At 46.6% G+C, this 23,174-nt stretch overlaps 1 protein-coding gene across 3 annotated transcripts in view; it reads left to right on the forward strand.

The window, feature by feature from the left end:
- Nucleotides 1-7,003: 7,003 nt before the first annotated feature.
- ESRRG (estrogen related receptor gamma) overlaps nt 7,004-23,174 on the forward strand; it is a 390,382-nt gene continuing 374,211 nt past the window's right edge. For all 3 annotated transcript variants that reach the window (XM_030945130.1, XM_030945139.1, XM_030945133.1), the window contains exon 1: nt 7,004-7,150. In XM_030945130.1, coding sequence (XP_030800990.1) covers nt 7,149-7,150 — 2 coding nt within the window. In that variant the 5' untranslated portion in view covers nt 7,004-7,148. The remainder of the gene's footprint in view (nt 7,151-23,174) is intronic.

A 23,174-nucleotide genomic window follows, 5' to 3' on the forward strand; every position in this document is an offset into this window, starting at 1 on the left:
CTGAATCGAGGTGCTCTGAAGCCCTCAGGTAAGTAATTTCCTTTACTTCTACCATGTGGCAGCTAGTGCTGAATATATAACACATTTCCTTAGTTCAGTGGTCACACACACACACAAATTAAAATATGTTTTGAATCATCTCAGAAACACTTCTCCTGAAGGTCAGTTCTTTTTCAGCATTAGAAAGCAGACTCTATTCCAAATAAAAAGCATTAATTATGTGGCTAAACTGCATTGGCTATAAATAGTGGGGAAAAAACTCTACATTTTGACTTTTAGAATTTCTACCATGCTTCAAATGAAATTCAGCCCAGCTACTCTGGACATCCTGCAATTAAGCATCCTTGCTCTTGGCTTTTCCAGCCTTGCCCTCTTGTCTGCCCTCCAGGCTCCTCAACAGAACAGTTTCTCTCTACTCTCTCTGCACAGCCTCTGTGTCCTTACCTAATCAGTCCCAGGCTCCTGCCTCCAAACACCAGTCCCAGCTTTTCTCACTGACTGGCATGGCTTCTATTACCTGCTCTGTCACAGGCTGGATGTTTTTTTTTCCTCTGTGTTGTATTCACACAGAGACCTTTCTTCCTGACTCAACCTTCAAATCACTTGGAGCTCAGGAGAGATAGGATTCCTACCTCTCAGATTCTGTGCCAAAGCTCAGGCTCACAGGGGAAACTTGCATGTGGGGATTAAAGTGGAAATCTAGCCCCACCACTGTATCCTTAAGCTCCTGTTTGCAGGGAGGGCCAACCTTTAGCAATGCCTTTTTCCTGCTAGAATAAAAGAAATCGTTGCTGCCCATCTGTTCATGACACTTTCTAATATTTGTAAGTTATACACATTTAGATAAATTTTCAGACAGAGGGAGGAAAAACACATTTTAAATAAAAGAGGTCACATTTTGAGGCTGTGCTTCAAAGCCTGAGGGCAGCAGAGCATTTCAAAGGAAAAAAAGTTTCCATTTTAGTATGAGGAAAACTGTTTATTTTTCCATAACCTTGTTCTTAGAAATGGACAAATTGTTTTGGCAGGTATTTTCAAAATAATCTGCCCAGTACAGACAGTCAGCATATCAGTTTTCAGCCTAAGTGATGATGTTTTTCCTAAAGCTACATGCAACAGAAAATGTGGCCTCTGCTGAGAAATGTTTGCCAATCCCAATACAAGGAATGGCAGCACATCTTCCTCAGAATATACATTATCACAGATTATGTCCTCTGAGGATTGCTGGGTTTTTTTCAAACACCAATTGCCTCATTGAAAGGCAATAGGGTCAGTGACTCTTACTTCCCTATTTTAGAGGCAGAGAAGCTAAAATAAGAAAAAGGGAAAAGAAAAACCAGGGATAGAATAAAAAAATCTGATCTGCTCCTTAGTCCCCTGTTTATGCACCCATTGGTGCCACCTCTGAGGGGTGTAATTTGTGCAGTGGTCCTCTGGTCTGGAGTATTGCAGGTGTTCTTTACATTGTGTAGACAGGCACATCTGAGATAACATCCTTGGTGTAATTACTGTGATTTAACTCTCTGTGAGCCAGTGTTCTGGGGGCTATAAGAGAGGGCACAGCAGGTGCAGGAGATATCTTCAAATAATAGTTTAATTCAGCTATGAGCAAGCAGCCTCCACACTCAGCTTGTATGAGTACATCAGTACCCCAAAATTGAAATATTTCTGTGGCATCTGATGAAACTCAGGGACAAGGCCCTGTGGGAAAGGGATGAGGGGAAATCTGTGGTAGGGGTCCACCAAGACTGAGCAGGTTGCTGGTGTGACCCACTGGGTGATGGTCACTGCCTTTGCTGTTGCTCCAAGTTCTCTGGCTGGGGTGAACCCCAACAAAGGCACTGGCCAGAAATGCTGGAGGCCTCAGGCAGACAAGCTGCATAAAAGTTCATGGCACAGTCTGGCTCACTCGGGAGAGTAAGAAACACAGTTCAGTGTTAACAGTATGTGATGAGATAGCCCCATGCAGACCAGAATACTCCACTATAAACCATCCCACCAGCAACAACAAATTCCTCAGCTTAAACTGCAGCTCTCTTCAGAGGGAAAAAAAAAGAAAGGAAAGAATTGCCAAATCAAACTGCTGACTCCTTTTTTCTTATCAAAACACCACAGCATACATCTTAACAGCCTGAAGTAAATCAAATGTGGGACCAGCTGGAACTGGCCAGCTCCTGACCCTCCGTTGATATCAGGTGTGTGCCGCGCTTCTCTGGCAGATTAATTTGTGATCTCAAGTAACTCAGAGCCCCTAAAACTTTCAGTGCAGCTGTTAGGAGAAGGCTGAAGGTTTTCTTGGAAAGTGTCACCACTAAAAAAACTTGGAGTTCTTTTCACTAGATGGAGATACTCCATTACTGATGTCGGATGACTTTGTTACCTCTATATATCTTATTTTAAAACTCACACACGGTAGAACTGTGGGACAAAACTCAGACTTATGGCCAAAGCCTGCAGGTGTGCATCTGAGTGACTGGCTGTCCCCTTTTGCACATGGAGCTTCCTCTTGGGGCAATTTGGGAGTGTTCATAGAAATGCATCCCTAAAGAAACCTTTCAGCTCAGGAAAAAAATGGGAGAAGATCTGGGAAAAGCAGCACAGAGTGCATGGAATTGAGAGCAGCTCACAGACGGCAGCTCCGAGGAGAGCGAGGAGAGCGTGCCCGTGTGTGTGATCAATATAATCTATTGCAAAAGAGAGCCTCCCTGTTTCTGTGGGGGAAAGACATTTAGAGAGAAGGTCTTTAATTATTACCTGCAGAGAAGTTAAAGTGTAACTCGGCAGTAACGTACTCCAGCGCCACTTTTGGGGGGTGGGTGCTGCATCAGGCATCCAACCTGCCTGAAGTGTGTATGTGAACGGGAAAAAAATAATAATTTTAAAACCACATTTAATTTAACCATGAAGGGAAAAAATAATACAAAGCGAGCATTGACAAGGCAACAGCGGAAAGAAAAGGAGTTTATCTTTCAGGCTGCTGACCTGTCTTAATGCTTCGTGTGGGGGAGCTGCCGAACAGGGTCTGGAGCTTGTAGCACCCACGCGTGAGCTTGTGTTCACCCCCTCACTGGTGTTCGTACCACACCTCCCACGGAGCCCAAATCCTCCGCCTTTCTGCCGCGGCCTTCTGCTCGCACACGCTGCCCAGGGGCTCCGGTCATAATGCCCCGCCCGCTTCGCCCGCCTCCCCCTTCCCGGGCCGCCTGAGCGGGGCTGGAGCGGGGCTGGAGCGGGGCTGGAGCAGGGCTGGAGCGGGGCTGCGCGGGGCTGGAGCGGGGCTGGAGCGGGGCTGGAGCGGGGCTGGAGCGGGGCTGGAGCAGGGCTGGAGCGGGGCTGCGCGGGGCTGGAGCGGGGCTGGAGCGGGGCTGGAGCGGGGCTGCGCGGGGCTGGAGCGGGGCTGCGCGGGGCTGGAGCGGGGCTGGAGCGGGGCTGGAGCGGGGCTGGAGCGGGGCTGCGCGGGGCTGGAGCGGGGCTGCGCGGGGCTGGAGCGGGGCTGCGCGGGGCTGGAGCGGGGCTGGAGCGGGGCTGGAGCGGGGCTGGAGCGGGGCTGCGCGGGGCTGGAGCGGGGCTAGAGCGGGGCTGGAGCGGGGCTGCGCGGGGCTGGAGCGGGGCTGCGAGGGCTTGAGCGGGGCTGGAGCGGGGCTGGAGCGGGGCTGGAGCGGGGCTGCGAGGGCTTGAGCGGGGCTGCGCGGCCGACGGCGCCGCGGGGAGGGGAGGCGGGCGGGCGCTGAACTTGCGCGTCTCCTTGCCCATTTAGAAAATCACCTCCTCTCTACAAAAAGGGCAAGGAGAGCCCTGGGGTTTCCAGGGTCACGCCGATACGGCGGTGTATGCATATATAGACTTCTCTTTTTTTTTTTTTTAAGGGAGTTTTGGTTCTTCGGCAGGTCAATATGTTAATTAAAAGTTGGTCCAGGTTGGTCACTTGCAGTCCCAGATGCACTATTAACACATAAGAAAATTACTATTTTTTTAAAGATACCAAATGCAAAAACTCGATAGAAACCCCATTTCCTCCTTACTATTAACTAGCAGTCGCACAGAGAAAATCATTAGAGCTATCATTAAATATGAGTCTATTTTTGAAGAATGTCCTGCAAAATGGCCCCAAAATATGATGTAGTAATTTAATTTTTTTTTCCTGTAGCACTAGAGGTGCTAGCTATGTTTTTCCTCCATTTCCCACACCATGTATATTAAACAGGGAGGGAACATTGCTCTGCTGTAGGTGATGACCCCAGACTTCGCCAGAATATTTTGCTCCTCGGTATAAAATTGTGAAGTGGGTCTCTCTTTCAAAATCTCTATATTGGTTTTTATAATTACCTCGTGGTCTAAACTTCTTCGCAGTCTATTTCTTAAAGGTTGAAAAAAAATCACGAAAGGAAGTGGGGGGGGGCGGGGGGGGGGAAGAAAGAAACAAAGTTAGCGGTATTAACATTTGTGCTCGACTCATCCAGGCTGTCAGTAACTTTCCCTGGATCAGGTCCTATGTTTCTATGGGCGTCCTGCTGAGGCGGGTGTGTGCCCCTGGCTGCCCCGCCTGCAGCCCGGCCTGACCCCGGCCCCGGCAGCCCTGGTGCCGCTGCCGCTTCCCCCGGGCTCGGCCCTCGCTCCGCGGAGCGCTGGTGCTGCACGGCCCGGAGTGTGACCTGTCACATTCCAATGGAGAGATAAATAACTCCCAGTGTTATTTATTGCAGAAAAAGAGGAAAGAAAAAAACAAGAAAAACAAGCAGATTGCCGCCCCCCCCCCCCGCGCCTCTTTCATCCCCAAGATTTTATTCTTTCTTCTGGAATATTTTCTCCGCGGCCGGTAAAACGCAGTTCGCGGCTTGGCTTGGCTTTGCTTTGCTTTGCCCTCGGCCGAGGCTGACCCCCGCAGTCCCTCCGGGACAAGCAGCCGCGGCCGGAGCCCAGCGCCGGAGGGAGGAACTCGGCGGCCGCCAGCCCCGAGCCGAGCCCAGAGCCCCGAGCCTGCGAGGTGCTGGGATTTAAACCCGGCCCGGTCTTGCTCTTACCGGGAGCGCGTGTTTTGTTGGTTTGGCTTTTTGTTGGGCTCTTTTTTTTTTCCCTTCCCTTTCTCCTTTGTAAGATACGAAAGGTGAATAATGAAATCCCTTCGCTAATAGTTTATGAGCCATGAGATTGGAAATGTGCGCGGATGGACCAGCGCGTCACTAGGGAGCTGCGGGAGCCGGGGAGGAGAGGCGCTGGCTGCCGGGGTGGCCGCTCCGGCAGCGGGAGCCGCCACCGGGGCCGGGGGGCCGGGACTGCGCCCGGGCACAGGAGAGAGAGCGGCTCCGAGCGAGAGGGCTCGGGGGGCGCTGCCTCACACGGGCTCTGCGCGGCCCCGCGGGCGGCACAAAGGCAGCGAGAGCCCGGCCCGGGGCTCCGCCGCGGCCGCCTCCGCCGAGGGGCGTAGGGGCGAGCGGGGAGCGACCCTTGGAACCAGTTCGGAGGGAGCTGGGGGCGCGGCTGTGGCAGGGGGGACAGAAAGCCCGTTGCCTGGGCCATCCTGCGGCAGGTCATGTACGCGGGGACGGGGCAGGAGCGGGCGGGAGCGGCGCCGCCGCCCCCCTGCCCTCCCGGCACGCGTCTCTGTGGCACTCGCGCCTGTAGAGGAGCGGACATTTCCCATCAAGCCCTTGCCACGGGATGTCCGAGAGCATCGCTACCTCCCTGCCACAAAAACAAACCACTCATCAGCTCCGCTCGGTGTGTGCCATCGAGAGAAGTCGCCGCGGTGCGAACGGGCACCATCTGTCCTGCCATTCCGGGAGACGCAGATATATTTCTTTAGACAGGTCAGCAGTTCTTCCCGGCCAGCCCTGTCAGGCACCTGTCAGGGGAGAAAACCTCTTCATAGCTGCCGCGGTGGGACACTCATCAGCGGCAGCCCCTTTGCTGACAGGGCCCAGCCTTAAGCTTCCCGCAAATCAATGTCCTCGGGGGACAGACAGGGGGCTGTCACTACCGGGGGACGCCGAACGTGCCGGTACCGCTCAGACCTCGACAAAACACGGGAGGGAGGGAGGGAGCACGGCGGGGGGAGCCGGCCCCGAGTAGCCCGTAGGCTGCCCGAGGAAGGCCGGGGTGGGCTCTAGAGCAGGGGTTTCCCCCGGGCCCGAGCCGTCGAGCCAGCCCCGCTGCCCACCCGCGAAGGGCCGGGCCCCGGGTGCCCGCAAGGACGAGGTTCCCGTGGCGCCCACGCGTGCCCGGGGCTCCGCCGCGCCGGGCGGGACAGCGGCGTGGGGGGACAGCACGGCGGAACCCCCATAGCCACGTGTGTCGAGGCTCCTTCTCTCGAGCGGGACCATCGCTCCGTGGCTGACCCCAAGCCCCAGTCACACACTTCGTCCCTACCAAAGTACCGCCTTCTTCCCTCCTCCCCCCAACCCCCCAATAATTCCGACCTGTTTTCTTTCTGTTCCTCGCTCGCTTTCAAAATGAGGGCACGTTCAGGGAAGCCTGCCTGCCCGCCTCCTGCACTTCCACACGGTATCGCGTGGACATCTTCCCCCACGCGTCCCGCAAATAAAAAAAAAAAAAAAGCAAACCAAAGCAACACCAGGCACCACCACCAAAAGAAAAAGCTCAAATCCTCAAATGCGCCGCGTGTTCCCAACTTGGAGTTAAAGTCGGTGCTAATACGGGTCAGCTCCTGCCCCTAGCTGGGACGGCAGGGAGGAGGTTGTAACGTATGGGTTGGTGGGGGGTGGCGGTGGGGGGAGGAATAAAAACAACCCCCAAAATAAACAAACAAACAAATCTCGCGCACTGTCACAATAAAGTGAAATTCCTTTCTACACACCCACAACTTTAGCTCTGTCTGCTGCCTGGGGGGTTTTAATCTTGCAAAGAGAAAGGGGGGCTTCCTGCGCAAAATTACGCCTTCTCCTCTCATTTGTTAGCTGATTCCATCAAAAAGTTCGCTATTTATAGGCTACACACACGAACCTGGAGTAATACAAACCCTCCCGTGTTGTTGCCCTCGCAAAGTGGCCGGTCCTGCAGCATCGGATCGGGTTTGTGTGTGTGTGCGCGAGTGAGAGCGAGCCACGCAGAGAGCGCTGCCATCCGAAAGGGGAAAGAAGAGCTCAAGCTGAGAGACTTATTAATTGCTAAGAGCTGCTCTACCACCAGCCATGTGAGTACTTAACAATGATCACCTTTTGCACAGATGGTCAGCGATCAGGCACAGACATTTTCTGTCCTTTTCCTCCTCCTTCCCCTTTCTTTTTTTTTTTTATTCCTCTCCTGTATCCTTCCCACCGACCTTTCTTTTTTTTTTCCCCTTTTTTCCCCCTTTTTTTCTTTTTAGTTTGAGTTTGCACGGTTTATTCCTCATGAAGAGGAGGAATGAAACGTGGGCAAACGCGGGCGAGAAAATGTGTCGGCGAAGAGGAAGGAAGGAAGGAGTGGTGAAGGGAGAGGAGGAGGAGGAGGGTTTGTTAAGCGATCGCCTTGTCCCCTGAGCCCGAGCCGGCTGGGAATTAGTAACCGCGAGATAGCGGAGGTTGTATCCCTCCCTCTTCCTCCGCTTTCCTTTTCCTGGAGCGCTCAGACCCCCTGACAATTATTACCCTGGTATCAACGCGGACAACGAGCTGTATTCATCAAACCTCATTTGGGGAAATTGAAAGGGAATTAAAAATAAATAAATAAAGAGAGAGAGAGCTCGAGATCACGCGGGGATGAGGGGGTTTGATGGCTCCGAGCTCAGCAATGACTGTCCGTCAGCTCCCAGCCCGCTGTGCCGGCCGGTAGAAAGCGCCCACAGAGCAGCCCAGTCCCGCGGGCTGAGCCTGCGATTTTGGGCAGAGAGAGAGAGAGAGAGCCCCGGGCCCTGGCCCCCGCCGCCCCTTCCCCAGCGGAGGGGCACGGGGGGCGGCAGGCAGCCCTTCCTCCCCTGAGCGAGGTGTCAGCGCTCTCCGGCAGTGCCGGAGCTCGGCGGGCGCCGTGCGGGAGGCAGGGCACGGCACGTGGGGCTGGGGAATTGCACAGTTGTTCCCAGAGCGGGCAAAAAATGCGATCTGTGCTGGGGAACGGAAAGGTAGGTGTCCTGGTTTGCGCAGGAATGCAGGGCTGGGAGATTCCGCGTGGAAAGGGGGTGGGTGTGGAGAGAGAAAGCGAATTTGCTTCCAGCGTGGAGAGGCGCTTTTCTAACCCGACACTCGAGCTCCAATCACACACTCTGAGGTTAGCGTAGCATTAAATTAACAGGCAGGGTCGGGGTTATCCAGGGCATTATACCGCGTGCCCGGGATGTAACCTCTGCTCACTTATACACAAAGAAGAGGGAGAGACGGAGTTACATCAGGAAAGCCAAAGAGCACGGTGAGTATCGGTATTCGCTGCTCTCCCTCCCATTCCTGGGAACAAAGTTCAAAGGCGGCCGGTGCGGGACTGGGGCTGGCTCCGCCGAAGCCCCTCCGCTCCCTTTGGAGGCGGCAGCGCAGCCGCCTTTGGAGCCAGGACCCCCAGCGCAGCCCCTGCGGGGCCAGTCCTCGCTGAGCAGCAAGGAGAACTTGCGGTACCTTGGTTAGAACTTTGCTACTTTATGTAGAGAGGAAAAAAAGTATTAAAAAAAAAAAAAATATTGACTTGGATGCAGCGCTATTTATAGGTGGCGGTAAAGGCTCCTTTTCAATAAGCAGCCGTGGAAAAAAACCGTCAGAAAAGTGGCTGTTTTATTGATCCGAGGCGCTGGACGGTCACAGCCACGCCAGCCAGGCTGCACCTACAAAGTTGCGTCTCCTCTCGGGTAAGGCAGCGAGAAGGGGAATAGGGTGCGGGTTTTGCTGACCACTAGCTTGGACACGATTCAATTCCCAAGCACAAGTACAGGGCAAAAGAATGTGAGATGGAAGACTTTTTCCTTTTCTTTCAGACACGCACACAATGCAGGGCACCCGCAGGGCTGAAAGTGGGCCAGGGCTACACTGTAGGTATCAGATCACACAAAGCAGAGGAAAGAAATCCAGTTAAAAATACATTAGTTGAAATCAGAGGACGAGCTTGATTATTTTTTTTTTCTTTTAAACAAAGGTGCACGTTAGAACAAGCTGGAAGCACTCTTTGTGCCTGACGGTATCCCCCACGCCCACTGGAAATAAAGCAAGAGGCTTGCTCTTTCTTTGCATCTTTTAAACCTTGTTTAATTAGAATTGCCAAAGTAGGACACCCCGGTGGAAGATGTTTTCAAGTATCCACCTACCTCTCTGCTGTAAGCAGAATTGCTCTCTGCTAAATTGCTTGAAACGCAAAATTCTGCCCCACCCCCAGCTTGGTTTGGCACCTACTCACTTTTTCCCCCCGAAATTGCAACCGTTTATGAAAGGTTTCTGCATTGGGAGGAAAAGAGAAACCCCAAACACCCGGCAGAAATGAGATCAGTGGATACCGAGAGTCTCGCTTTGCTCTGTACAACAGGAGAGGCTTTGGACAGAGAGCGTCCCAAAAAAGTCATGCTTCTTTTTTTTTTTTTTTTTTGAAGTGTCCCAGATTGGGCGTATCCTTACCCTTCTCCTTTAATTTATTTGATTAAATCATAACCAAAACAGACTCATCAGCTTCTCGTATTTCCTCAGCTGTAACCATACGCGAAACCTTTTATATGGAGACAAGTAATTGACTTTAGTTAACTCAGGGCATAGGCTGCGCTCAAGTTTTCCTCCCGTTCCCAGGGCAGCGTTTCACTCAAGCGCATGTTCCAGCTCTGCCTCACGCTCCTCAGCCGCCAGCCGCAGGTTTTTAAGCTGTTTGTGCAGTTCCCCACCATTCTCTGATTTCGCACATGAGGGATGCTCCGGGCAGAGGCTTGCGAGACGAGAGGGCTCTTCCCCCTCGGGATTTGGGAGTGGCGGGAATGGTGTAGGGGGGTCCAGCCCGGTTTGAACTCGGAACCGCTCCGGGACCGCGTCCCGCGGCCACCCGCGTCCCGCCTCGGTACCGGGCTCACGGCTTGTTCCCGCTCCCGATGAAGGACCAGATTAATTCCACCTTCAGGAAAGCGAGGTTCTGTTAGCTCACTTCTGTCTTAAATCAAAAATAAAGAAAGGGGGAGGGCGGTAAAGAAAAACCTCTTAAAGTTTCCCAGGTAGAGCTCGGCTTTCCTCTGGTCATTACTCAAATGAAGAACAGAGTCAATTAACTCCAAATTGGAAATGCCTGCCCGAGAAGAATAATGATAATTCCCGACCGTTCTCTAAGAGGTAGTTGCAGGATGGCACTTAGTGCGTGTGGTCCCTAATGACAGGATTGCTGCCCTGCCCGGGGTTCGGCTCTCCCTGCCCCGCTGGCTTCGCTCTGAGCTCGGGCAGCGACGCCGGCCACGGCTGTCCTGCCCAAACCTTCCCCCTGTCCCCTCGCTCCCCGGGCACGGCTGTCCTGCCCAAACCTTCTCCCTGTCCCCGGGCACGGCTGTCCTGCCCAAACCTTCCCCCTGTCCCCTCGCTCCCCGGGCACGGCTGTCCTGCCCAAACCTCGCTCGCTGCCCGCAGCCGCACGGGGCTTACACCTCCCACAGCCAGCACAGTGTGACCACACCGTGACAAGAGATTTAATTGCCCCCATCCCTCGATAAGAGGGCAGGGGCCTCTCAGCAACAGGTAACCGAGGGCACCTGCAGCTCTGCAAGTTGTTTAACTGATAACAGAGGAAGGACAGAGGGGTCGCTTTCGGTAAGACGGGGTGTGAGGGAAGCGGGACATTAAAAAAGGGGTGCACAGCGATACTTTGGCAAAAGTTTAACCTTGCTTCGAGGGGAGCGGGACCCTCGCAGAGAAATGGGACCGCTGCTTCGCCTCGGCTTCTTGCTCGCTGTTTTCAAGCTGTCCCCAAAAGCCCCTCAAACCGCCCCGGCTCTGGAACCGTGGCTGTGGGGTGGACACATGTTGCTCTCCCGGGGACCGGGTTCCCTGAGGGGGATGCTGCGGAGGATGCTCGGCGCGGGCCCTCGCTGGGACCGGGCTGTGCGGCCGGGAGGGCACGGCCGTGTGCGGGGCGAGCGGGGCAGCCTCCCCCCGCTATCTCATCGCTGAGGGCACGGCAGGAGCGGAGCAAGCCCCGGCAGGGTCCGTGGGGGGCTCAGAGCCCGGGCGGGGCGCCCACGGCCAGCCCGGGCCGGCCCCGCTCTGCAGCCGCCAGGGCTCCGGGCGGGCGGGCAGGGCTGACCCTGGGCCGCCGGAGGGGAGGGTCTCCGGCCTGACCCGAAAGGAGGGAGCTCCCCCTTCCCTTCCCTCCCCTCCCTTTCCTACCCCTCCTCGGCTCTTTGTTCTTTGCCCCTTTGTTCTTCTTCTCGAAGTTTCCAGGGGGGTTGCTGGTGCGGAGCAAAGTTGCCGAAAGCTGACGAATTACGTTAAGTGGATGTCTGAGCAAGGGAAGAGGGTGGAGGTCCCTTCCCTGGGCTAAGAGCTATTCCCCAAATCCCGCCGCTTGAGCAAGGGGTCGGTGTGGAGTGCTGGAGCCGGGCCGTGCTCGCAGTGATGCTGAGGCAGAAGAGGCTCCTGCGGCCACAGCACCAAGGGACCGGGCACCCCCTTCGCCATTTAAACGCGTTTTGGGGAAAAAACGTCCTTTCTGGTGGGAAAGGGAAGATAATAATAGTAACTGGTGAACATGTCGTAATGAGATGAGGCAGTTGGTGACAGAGATTAAGGTTTTCTGAATGCTAGATTTTAGGGAACACATATTGGTTTGGGATGCACAATCTTAGAATGGCTTTGTCTCCGTCACTTTTTTTTCTTTTGCTTGAAAGGGCTCCGGTTAAGTGTTGTCAGGAGTTAAACAAGTTGGGGCTTAATTTCAAAGTAGATGGACTGTCTTCATAGAGCAGCATCACAGCTTAAAAGACAGGTTTAACGTGGTTAATAGGAGACTGCAGCATGGATCAGTAGTGGCAGTAATACCAAAACTTCCTTGGAAAAGGAAAACTCCTTTATTTGGTACAATGTGGAGTAGTCTTATCTCCTCTTTACTAATCACTATTAAATGTTAGAGAACTGCAAGCTTATTTTGCCTTGCACTAAGAAATCCCAAATAACTTCACAAATATCTGTTATCACAGGATTCTTACCTCTCCTCCCGATACATGAAAGTAGGAAAACACTTTATATGCGTGAGCTAGGTATTAGGAAAGCTGATGTGAAAAAGGAAGTTTTGATATGGCACAGGTCACAGCAGGTGACAGACAGAGCCAGGTCAGCATCCTCAACTCCAGCATGCTTCCCTAACAGTGCTGCTGTGCTCCCACCTTTATATCCAAGGATATCATGGATGATTGTAGCACTTCAGCATTTGCTGAAAAGCTGCATGAATCTAATTCTTGCAATCATGAGAATGTCCACAAATATTTGCTGGTTTTACATAGGTAGAGATTCTATAAAATTATTTAAGAAAATATATTTGCTGGTTTTACATAGGTAGAGATTCTATAAAATTATTTAAGAAAATTTTATATTTGCAGTAGTTTTGTATTACATAAAAATGTCACAAATGTTTATTATGAAGTGCAAAATTTCCAGAATTTGTATAACTTTTTTTTCTGGTACTTAACAAAGTTGAGAAATAGGGTGAGATTAGATTGGGGTCGACTAAACAAATGTTCTAGACTGGGATTTTTTAAATGTGAATACATTTTAGGGATAAGCCCATCCTTTTGGCAGAAGTTAAACCCATTTTTCCAATGAAATGGGGCTCGGTTTGAGGTGATGTGAGGCTTTGTTTTTTCTGATGTTGAGAGCATAAAATCCCAGTGAGAAATTTGGAAACCTTGCAGCTGTAAGACACAGCTTTAGCTATTTCAAGGTGGCGACTCAACCACAGAAAATGTCCATGAAAACTTTGACCTTTATTATTTAGGACTGTGATTCAGAGTTGAATGTAATAATTGGTCAGTAGCAAATTAGAGAAAGATACAGACATTGCATCAGCTACTTTGGTGGTAGCTCGATTTTCTAGCTGTGTCTCCACATACAAGTCTCCTGGCTTATTGTTTAAATTCAGAGGCCAGCAGCACTGCTTACTGTTCTGTTTATATCCCAGTGCTCATAATGTGGTGTTGCAATATCCAGGTAAAAATGTTCAATGCCATTTAGAACAAGGAATCTGCCTTGAGCAATGCTGTAATCAGTAATAGCCAATGTTACTGAGAGCAACAGCTTCTGCAAGTGCCTTACTGCCACAAGTTAACCCAAGTACAGCTGTAATTGTGCTCAAAACTAAATAAAAGCAGAAGAAGGAGAATAAAAACCTAATTGGAAAAATGGATTTTAGAGAATGCTCTGTGTGATCAACAAAGGCTGCTTCTGTCTCAGTAATGATGACAATTAGAGGGACAAGTGATGTTAGTGGCTGCTCGTTCAAATAGAGGGTTTCTGCAGCATGAGAAAAATTACTTTGATTCAAAAGCATTCACTAAAGAAAGGGTGGTTGCATTTTTTCCTGTTAATTATTCTTTTCACCTGTGCTTTTTGCTGATGTAGGTAGATTTCCTTTCAGCAGATGAGAAATATATATACACATTTTAAAAAATCAAAACAAAACAGACAACCCCCTACTATTTCCCTTGGAAATTCTGCCATCAAATACAAGTTGCTAAATATTGCACAGGATTTTAGAAGGCAATATATAGCTTGGGATTTTGTCATCTTGGTTTTTGGAGCAGATGACAAAACTTCTCTTTTGTAGCTATTTGTTAAACTACTGAGTTTAAAGGAGATATAAGGCAAGACTTTTTACCTCTGCATTTTTATCACCTTTGTCAAGAAATACAGAAAATGAGGGGAACATCACCATTATTTTTGGTTTTACTTTCCTTGCATTTGTTAATATATCTAGAGCAATTCCAAACAGCATCAGTGCAGAGGAATATGGCATAAAATCAGAATAAGGAGGAGATTAAAAATGAGCACTCTCTGCTTTGTAATGGATACTTCTAGGCATAGGTGTGAATGAATACTGATTCATTTATACAGTTCTTAAATGGAAAAGCCTCAAGTTTACAAGAAAGGTAAACAGCATGTCATGCTGCATTTAGCAGATGTTGGCTTGCTAGGAAAATTAAGAGAATGGTCCCCTTGACATCCTTGCAGAGAATTACATATTGCTAGAAAGAAAAGGAGAGCACGTTACTGTAAGAATTTTGTTGAGAATAGAGCATTAGCAACTTTAATATTGTATTTATTTTATTTGCTTATCTCAGCCTTAGCAAAACTAATTTTTTTTTCCTGTAAATGCCCGTTTTTAATTCTGTTGATATATACCTAAAAAAATTAGAAGAGCCTACAGGATAATGCAAATCTCAGGCTTTCAAATGTTACAAGTGCCTTATGTGCTTACTATATGTGTAAAATTACCTCTAACCATAGTAAATATTAGCTAATTTTGGCTAAGATTCAGTTGCTGAATAAATAGCACTTAGATATTTTCTTTTTTCTTACTGCTATGTCATGTATGGAGAGAGCTGGAGCTCCTTTCACCATATAGGACAGGAGTACAATTAGGATGTTGACTGAACATTTGCAGAAAATACTGGAGATAATGGCATGTTTCCATCTAAGTATGTCAACTGTTTCAAAGTTTGTCATTCTTAATAAACAGAGTAGTAAAAAACTTAGAAAGTACTTCCCCACTTTTATATTCTGTCACAAAAGACTTCTTATTCAAAGCACAAAAATAAATATTTCTCCATATTTTCTTAGTGACTCATGACCCTGAAGTACAGCACTGGCAAAATACAGGCAATCCCTTACCTCAAAATATTTGCAAGAATTGCATGTTATTGTCCATGTGTGGGACTTTGAAAACACATCAGTAATGTGTGACTCTGGCTCTAAACACAGAGGGAGAAAAGATGATAAATCAGTATCAGTTCATTCTAAGTAACTGATTAAGATAAAGGCTCTGAGCTGTTTTCATTGCAGTTAACACTGAAACTCTTTTGACTTTGAATAGCTTCCTCTTACTGTTTGGGTTGTGGAAATGCTAAGAAATCCCAGCCAGCACTTTGGTTTTCTTGTGCAGGAATACACAGAACTGACATCATCTTCTTTGTTGAAAGCTGTAGTTCCAGGCCTTAATTTCTTGAAATATTTCTACTTAATACTTTCATATTTTTCATCACGAAGTGGGAAGTTTGCCCTCCTCCCTCTCCCCTGAAATAGTTACCATGTCTGTGAGTGGCATCTTTGGTGTATTGCGTTTAACTGTTAAAACCTTCATTCAAATACAGCATTAAAAATGATTTTTTTCCCATTCATATGAAATACAAATTCTTACATTGATGCCAGTCTTGGGAAGCTGCCAATGAACTGTTGCTGCTAAGTTTAACATCCATTTATGGCGGCTGTTAAAATAGGTGAGGATCTTGCATGTTTTATTCCAGTTAGGAGAATTTTCAAGTAGAACTGAGCTATGTAATTCCACGCAGATGCTTATCACTCAATGCTTTCTGAACAAATTAAATCACTATTTAATATCTTCTCTTACCTATTCTTTCATATTTTTGTATTCACACAAGAAGAGCAACATATCTGCAATAGGCTTGCAATTTATAATTTAAAATAGTTCTTTAAATGAGGAATTAAAATAGCACAGATCTCTGAACTACAAATAAGAATTATTATTTTTATTTTTCTAACTTGAATTTTCTTGCAATAATTTTCTTCCCTCCTCCCTCCATATTCATCTTGCCTACTTGGAAAATGTTGGAAGTGGTATGCATTTTAGTAGGATACTGGGTAGTGACTCCTCCTTTTTCAAAAGACACTTGGAGTTCTTCATAACATGTCTTTGCAGAAAGTGTTAAATACTTTAGACTGATTGAATCTTTTACATATGTCAGAAAAAATACTGTAGTGCAGTGATGGCTTCCAGTGGCACCTGGATATCAAACGATTTTGAAACTGCACACATACATGAACTGCTACTGACATCAGGTGCTGCTCGGGCCAGTGGTGTATTCAGGCCCAAAAAAAAGGAATTTACACTTCTAAACTCGTTGATACCAACTACTCTTAAACACTGAGTAGAGAAATTTAATTTGTCCTTTTTGTTTTTCTTTTTCCAATCTGTAATAACATCTTGCAGTGGAGTAAGTGTGATATATAAATGTAGATATCTATGACAGATAGAGATGTGTGTGTGTGTGTGTATATATCACATTACAGCCAAGGAAAAATTTACTCAAGGGGAAAAACTTGCTTTAAAGGAAGTGTCACATAAAAGAGGAACTTTATGTATCCAACATTATTTGTCTTGGTAGAAGAAAGAAATTACTAAAAATGCAGCATCTAACCTTCCTTAAGCATAACTGCATTTATGTAAGAAAGGATCACCTGTAGTAGACACATGTACGTGAGAGTGACTATGATGACTGGATTATATCTCAGTTCCTTTACTGATTACCTGGCAAATAATTCTTCATCAATATTTCAAAATAAAAATTCTTTAAGAGGGGAAACACAATAAATTCAACCATAAAATGAATGCTGGGGTCTGAAGTTTTTTTGATAGCTTGTTAGGTGGCAAGCAGCATTCATAGGAAAATATTTAAAGTGGAGGGGAACAATAGGCACTGTGTTGGGACTGGCATAGATCTTTCCTGAACTAACAGAAAATGCAGAACAAATCATTTGTCCCTGGAGTTCTGGGATCTTTCAAATCACATTGAAGCTAATTCTTATCTCTGAGGCTGGCTTCACATCCATCCATCACACTGAAATCACTGAGATTCATGTTCCACAGTCTGGGACTTCTGCAATGTTTAATAATTTTTGAGTGGCTTATTTTGATATTAATAGTTTTAAATGGTTAGGCAGAAAAAGACATGGTAAATCTGTGATTGATTGTAACACTTGACATTTAAGAGGTGAACTTGTTCTGTTCATCCAAGGGGCACCAAAGACATAATCCTGACTTTCATATAAGGGAACTGAGACACAGAGAGAAAAATGACTCTCAGAAGCCCAAGTTCCCAATGATATGTTGGCGATCATTTTAGGAATACAGAGCAGGTTGCATATACCTTCTACACACATGCTGTAGCCTCACAAAGTGTGTTCATTTCACAGTGCCTTCACAAACTCCTAAAACCTTGTTGCAATGATTTCCTCTAGAGCTTTGCGACCCGCTTTCATTTAGTGGCAACCCTTCATTCATCAAATGTCTATAAAGCCTGTACCTTGTGGTCACCTGTATGAGGATTGAAAGACCTGTTAATCTTTCCAGTACCCAAAGAACTTCTTGACTGTTAACTCCTGTATTTCTAAGTGCAAGAGCAGAATGATGTGAAATCAGATGGAATTACTCTTGCATAGCACTTCTTGGACTGAGGGCAGGGGGATGAAAACTAGCATCCCATTTTGTACATGCTCACAGCAGCATAAAAGCTGAGGCAGAAAACCTGAGCTGTAGTGGAAAGTAGTGAAGGGCCATTTCTATTGAACTTGTACGAAAGAGTTATTCTGAGCAGCGGCAACTACTGCTGGAATAGAGGAAACTGTTTCTGGATGTTAACTCTGAGTGGTCTCGTAGCTTAGACAGAAATGTGATATCCCATCTGCACAGGTAGAAATGTGAAGCAGCAGTCTCATAACAACTGAACATTACTACATCAATCTCTCAAAAATCATCGCTCATACAAAAGAGTTAAAAAGAAAAAATAAATTGGTTCATGCAAAACCATGTCTCCTACCATATATCTGGCTGTAGTAAGTAAGGTGAGGAATATGTTTTTACATTAACAGCCATTAAAATGATTGACTGTTGATTGTGGCCATGCTTTTCCTTTCTCTGTAGTCTTAACTGAGCACCCATGTCCCAAGGGTTCAGAGCAGGGGCACAGAGACTTAGCTGTGCATGCAAGCCTGATACGTGCAACATGTTCTTGAGAAGGCTCCATAAGGACTTGGAAGGGGTGTTTGTGAGCTAGTGCCTCTACTTCTCAGCAGCAATCTAGTGGTAAAATATTATGGTGGAGTTTCTAAACCAGTGAAATTGTTCTAGAGCAATGAACTGTACCATAGTATCCAGTAGTACAGTGCAAAAATTCGATCTAAGTAAAATCACCTTTGGAGAAATAAGTGAGTAGAAGGAAACAATGGACACAGCTAAACTCTGGGTACAGTATATAAAAAACACTGTTAGGAAAAAATGGTTTGGTATCGGTCAGTAATGTGAATCTCCCTAATGCTTCTTTTAATTCTCCTGTAACTGAATGATGTTTTCTGTACTCTGTGTAGCAGGCTGGTGGACACAGTAACATACTCAATACCAGGCTGAACACTTTCTGCCAAGTAAGAGGCACGTTTGGCCATCTCATGGGAGAGGGTAAATGGGGACACAGGATCTTTGCAAGGGAAGCAGTTCCCCAATGTTACCTTCTCTGAGCCTCCCCCTGCAGAATCCCATTCACAGGATGAGCTCCAGCTTGGCAGCCTGGCTTCTAAGTGCTGCCACACCTGGCTGGGTACCAGGTCCCTCCTCCCCTGCCTGCTTTTTGCTGTGCAAAAAGGCAGTGCCAGGTGGCTATGGCTGTCCTCTTTTCTACTTTCCTTTTGGCTGGAGCTGCCATCTGACCAGAGGGGTAACATGGGGAAGGCTGAACCCTTCCATGACCTGTTTGGGGCTATAATTGCACAGCCCAAAATCGAAAAAGCAGTTGTCTGCAGTGGCTCTTGTGCTTTTGGTGAAAATGCTTGACATTCTATCATCCAACTACAGAGCAGATTAAATGACTGGCACTATTTTGAAGCACCTTTTATTTTCTACTTTGCTATCAACAATTAGACACGTGCAGATTTTGAGACTACCCATTATATTCCTTTCTGAATCTTCTAAGAAGACAAAAACAAGACGAAAATTATCACTTCTTTATTAAAGGCATTAAAAAATCCCGCCCTGACAACCACAACAGCAAAATCTATTGGATTATGTATTTTTATAGAAATTGATAAATTGGTATGTATTGTCTTAGGTATGACAAAGTTCCTAATGCTTTTTAAACTTAATGTTTGTAAGCTATTAACAAACCATGATTCAGTAATGCAGTGGAAATAGCATAGCTAAAAAGGAAATAACTTGCCTCCTTGGCAGAATTATTGTTACCCTGTGTGTAGGAAAAGCCTTCATAGCTGACTGCCTTTGCTGCAATCACTGGTGCACTTTTTTTCCCAGGATATCCCATTGTTTGCCACTCTCCTTCCTCAATCAGTTTTGTCATGCTTTTGGATGCAGGAACTTTTTCCGGTTAAATGTTTTGTGCAGTACCTAACAAATTTACCATTCCACCCTGGATAATGCTGTAAATACCTAATGAGAACACATCTCTGGCAGTGTAAATCTGGTGCAGTTACCCTGGTTTTTGTAGCTATTGCACTGACACTTGGTTGGGTCTGACAGCCGCAGGTCTCTTGCCCTCCCTTTTGAGAGAAGGACCTACTATTTTGGGAGTTATTTCTGCCAAAAGCTGAGACCTGTAATCCTACTAACATCAGACGGAGAGGAGAACATGCAGCTCTTGGCAGCAGCAAGCCCCACTAATTTCTGCACTGCCCAGAAATTAACTTCAAGAGTCTCAAAATTGTCATTAAAATTCAATTGTTTCCCTTCACATTTAGACATCCGCCCATGGAAAAACACCCATTGTGTAACTTCTCTCCCTCTCCCTGGAGGATGGGAAGGGAGCCCTAATGGTGGCTGAAAAGACAGAGGCAAGAAAATGAGCTTACCTTGCTGCCCTAAAGTTAAGCAGTAATCCAAATGGCACCAACACTGAAATACCTAATAATTTGGATGTAGAATTTCATTGCTAAAGATTTCACATTGGTTATGCTTCTGTCCTGGTTATATAAATAGCTACAACTTTATTTTTTATTTTCTTGCTTTTTCCCCCCCTCCCTCTGTATAGTATGACCAAAATGCCATTGAAAAATGCAACTTCTCAATTTTTTAATTTGAAATTGAAGATTGGATTCTCAGCTGGTATAAATGGGTATGAATCCACTAGGCTTTCACTGGCTGCATATCTTGTTTCTAGTCTGTGGCTCTGACCAGGTAATTACCAAATAAGACCATACCATAACATTCACATAGAGTAATGGAATTCAGGGCTCTGACTGAGGTTAGGCAGATAAATATAAGTAAATGCCTTGGCCTGTGGAATAAGATCTTTTCACTTTTCTCATAGTTTTTCATCATGAACAACTGGATTAAAACTGGTGTTCTCTCCTTCCCATCGGCCTCTTGGCCATCTGCTGAGGCCTGCTGGTGCAAGAGGAAGAATGAGTTCAGTATCACATTTCACTTAGGGGTCTAGAAATGTGCATCCTTAATGCGCATCAAATGAGCTAAATTACAGGGGAGTGTTTCCAGCAGGCATTCCAGGGCTGTGAATACAGCCTGGGAACCCATGGGCCAGCATGCTTTGTCACCCTGGCTGATGCTTAGAGAGGCCTCCCTACATGCTTCTGTACACCATTTTCTACCTGTATCTATCCCATCTTTGCAAGCACAGCTCTTTGTGTGTGCCTGGGGATGTACTGACGCATTCAGAAAAGTCAGAAGACTCACTGAACTCTTAAAGCTGGATAATGTCTATGGGCTTCAAGCAGGTTCTGGATGGAGTTGAGGTCCTTCTATCCAAAATTATTTAAGACCCAATATTGACCTATCCATCTTTTAACTTAACATGCCAGGTGAAGCTGTGCAACCTCAGGGAAGATAATGAATACAAACAGTGTTGGGGTTCCATAATGGAGTGTCTTGGATGCTTTCTTCTCTGCTGCAATAATATCAGTTCCTCTGTCATTATATAAAACAGAGCACTTGGAGAATTCAAGTTCAGGGATGAAGGGTTTTGTGTTTGCTCTTCTTCCAGTCTATAAACTACTCTATGCATAGGCTGCTTCCACTCTCCTTTCGAAGATGTAACATCAGCATTTAAGGATATTCAGACAAGAGAAGGGAAGCAGCAGAGAGCATGACTGTAGCCTCCTGTGAAAACATTGAATTATGTGGGGTAATCCTGGATTTCTGGCTTCCAGGACTCCTTTAGCACTTACACATTAAGAATAAAATACATTAATGGGCTTTTGAGAATTCCTGAGATATGACCTTAATCACAGACAGAACCTATTTGCCATTAAACATAATACCTTCCTGACAGCCACCTCCTGCAACCTTTGGCATTGAGATCTGTTTGGAAAGGCAAGAGGCATTCTGGGAATCTTGTAGTGAGTACCTGCAGCCCCAGGAGTGGGGCCCATCACGTACACTTTCCCCAGTGTGCTGCCTGTCCCTTGTACACGCAGCATGGCTGCTTTAGTGCAGACTGTTAATCGCTTGTTGGTTTAATATTTGTGCAGTGTGTCAAAGGGCAAAGGGCTTAAATTCTGTTTGCATTTTAAATAACTGTCTTGGCAGTTGCACAATCCCCAGTGTTTATGTTTTTATGGAATGCACCATTTGTGACTGTTGTTTTGAGAAGTGCAGATATTAAACATGGCCAAGCAGGTTCTACAGTGGGTCTGGCTCGCACTGGCTGTCAAGGGCACTTGGAGAGGTGCCACTTAGCACTGCACAGTTTGACCGCCATGGATTGGCTTATTATAACTTGGTGATGGCAGTTTGGCAACTTTTATCTCTATCAAGCAAGCCAAATTCTGATCCTTTAACTTAGAGCTAGTTCGAATTCCTCTGATACTAGACTCAACTCTTATAAGAAGCCAGATGGAAGAAACTAAGAGGTGACCTTATTCTGAGCAGACTTGGATCTCACATTAGTTGAGGGCCCCACCCTGAATCCTGATCTCTGATAAATTAACTTTTTAATGTTTCATTTAATGTTTCATTACTGACTTTGGCACAAGCCAAATGTCTACGCAGATATTTATGTTCCAACAGACAAATGCAAGCTCATTTTTTTCTTCTAAGTATGTTATGCTTTACAGACATGAGTAACTCATGTGGGATCTTTCCCACAGAGTAAAACCAATGTAAATTCACATGACTCAGGGATTTGTTTCAATGCTCATGTATAAGCTCTCATTAGAAATGATTATGCTTGAAGATCAAAAGAAAGTACACTCACTTGTATTAATGTTTAATGCATAATTCACATTGTTAGAACAAAAAACAAAACAGTCGGTGGTTGTTACGACAAATATCAAACATTGGCACTACTAACCAACTCCCAGAGAGGATCCTTCATTGCCTGGCATTGGCTGAGCGCTGAGATTTCCTCCTGTGTGTGCTGTGCCAATCGTCTTGGGGATTTAGGACACCTTCTTCTCTGGATTAGTAATGCCCCTGTAATGACAGGAGTGGGGGAGAGCCAGGATACCCCAGCACAGGTGGATCCAACACTCAGAGGTCTCTCAGAGGAAGCAGAGTGCAAAATAATCTAATTCATTTTTTTATTCAAGCAGGATTTCAGATCAGGCATGCTATGAAACTCTCATTGCCTATGAAACTTTCATTGCCTTCAATCTGAGTTTAAAACCAAGCTTAATATTTGAGCCTTAATATCAAGACCCATGGTCAAAGTCATTCAGCACCACAGAATTTAAGTACTTGATTTCTTGTTTATACTTCTCCATGTTTACCTTCTTCAGTCAATGCTTATTTTGTTACCAGAATTATTCTTAATTAAATAAACAGGTTTGGCATGAGGGAGTTGTAGGTGAAATCCGTCCCCTACATCCTTAACCAAGACAAGCACAGGAGGGCAAAGCCATGCTTGTAATCACAAAATGAGAATCCTGTGGGCATCCTTGCCTGTTACACAGAGTAGCTGGGACTACTTTATCTGTGTAAGGGAAGACTCCAGGTTACCCTCTGTAATGTGTGACACACTGCAGTCCTTGACACAAAGTAGAAGTTGGATTTTTTCATCTTCATAGCTTTTAATGGCTTCTCCTATGTCAATGTTTAAAGGGTCAGCAATTTGTATCATTTGGCTTTTATATTTATGCTTCTTTTAAAAAATTGGCTTGTTTACTACCACAGTTTACATAATTTCTACCTCATCTAGTTTTTGTTTGGTTCCATCCCCTCCCTCCCACAGTTTCCTTTGACAAAAGCAAACCAATAGTCTTAAGTTTAAACTTTAGGAGGCTTCATTCACATTAGAGAGTCACCTCCCTTCCATGGATGTCTGTGGCATGGAATAA

This window comes from Camarhynchus parvulus, chromosome 3 (genome assembly GCF_901933205.1).
Source record: "Camarhynchus parvulus chromosome 3, STF_HiC, whole genome shotgun sequence".
Taxonomy (NCBI): domain Eukaryota; kingdom Metazoa; phylum Chordata; class Aves; order Passeriformes; family Thraupidae; genus Camarhynchus; species Camarhynchus parvulus.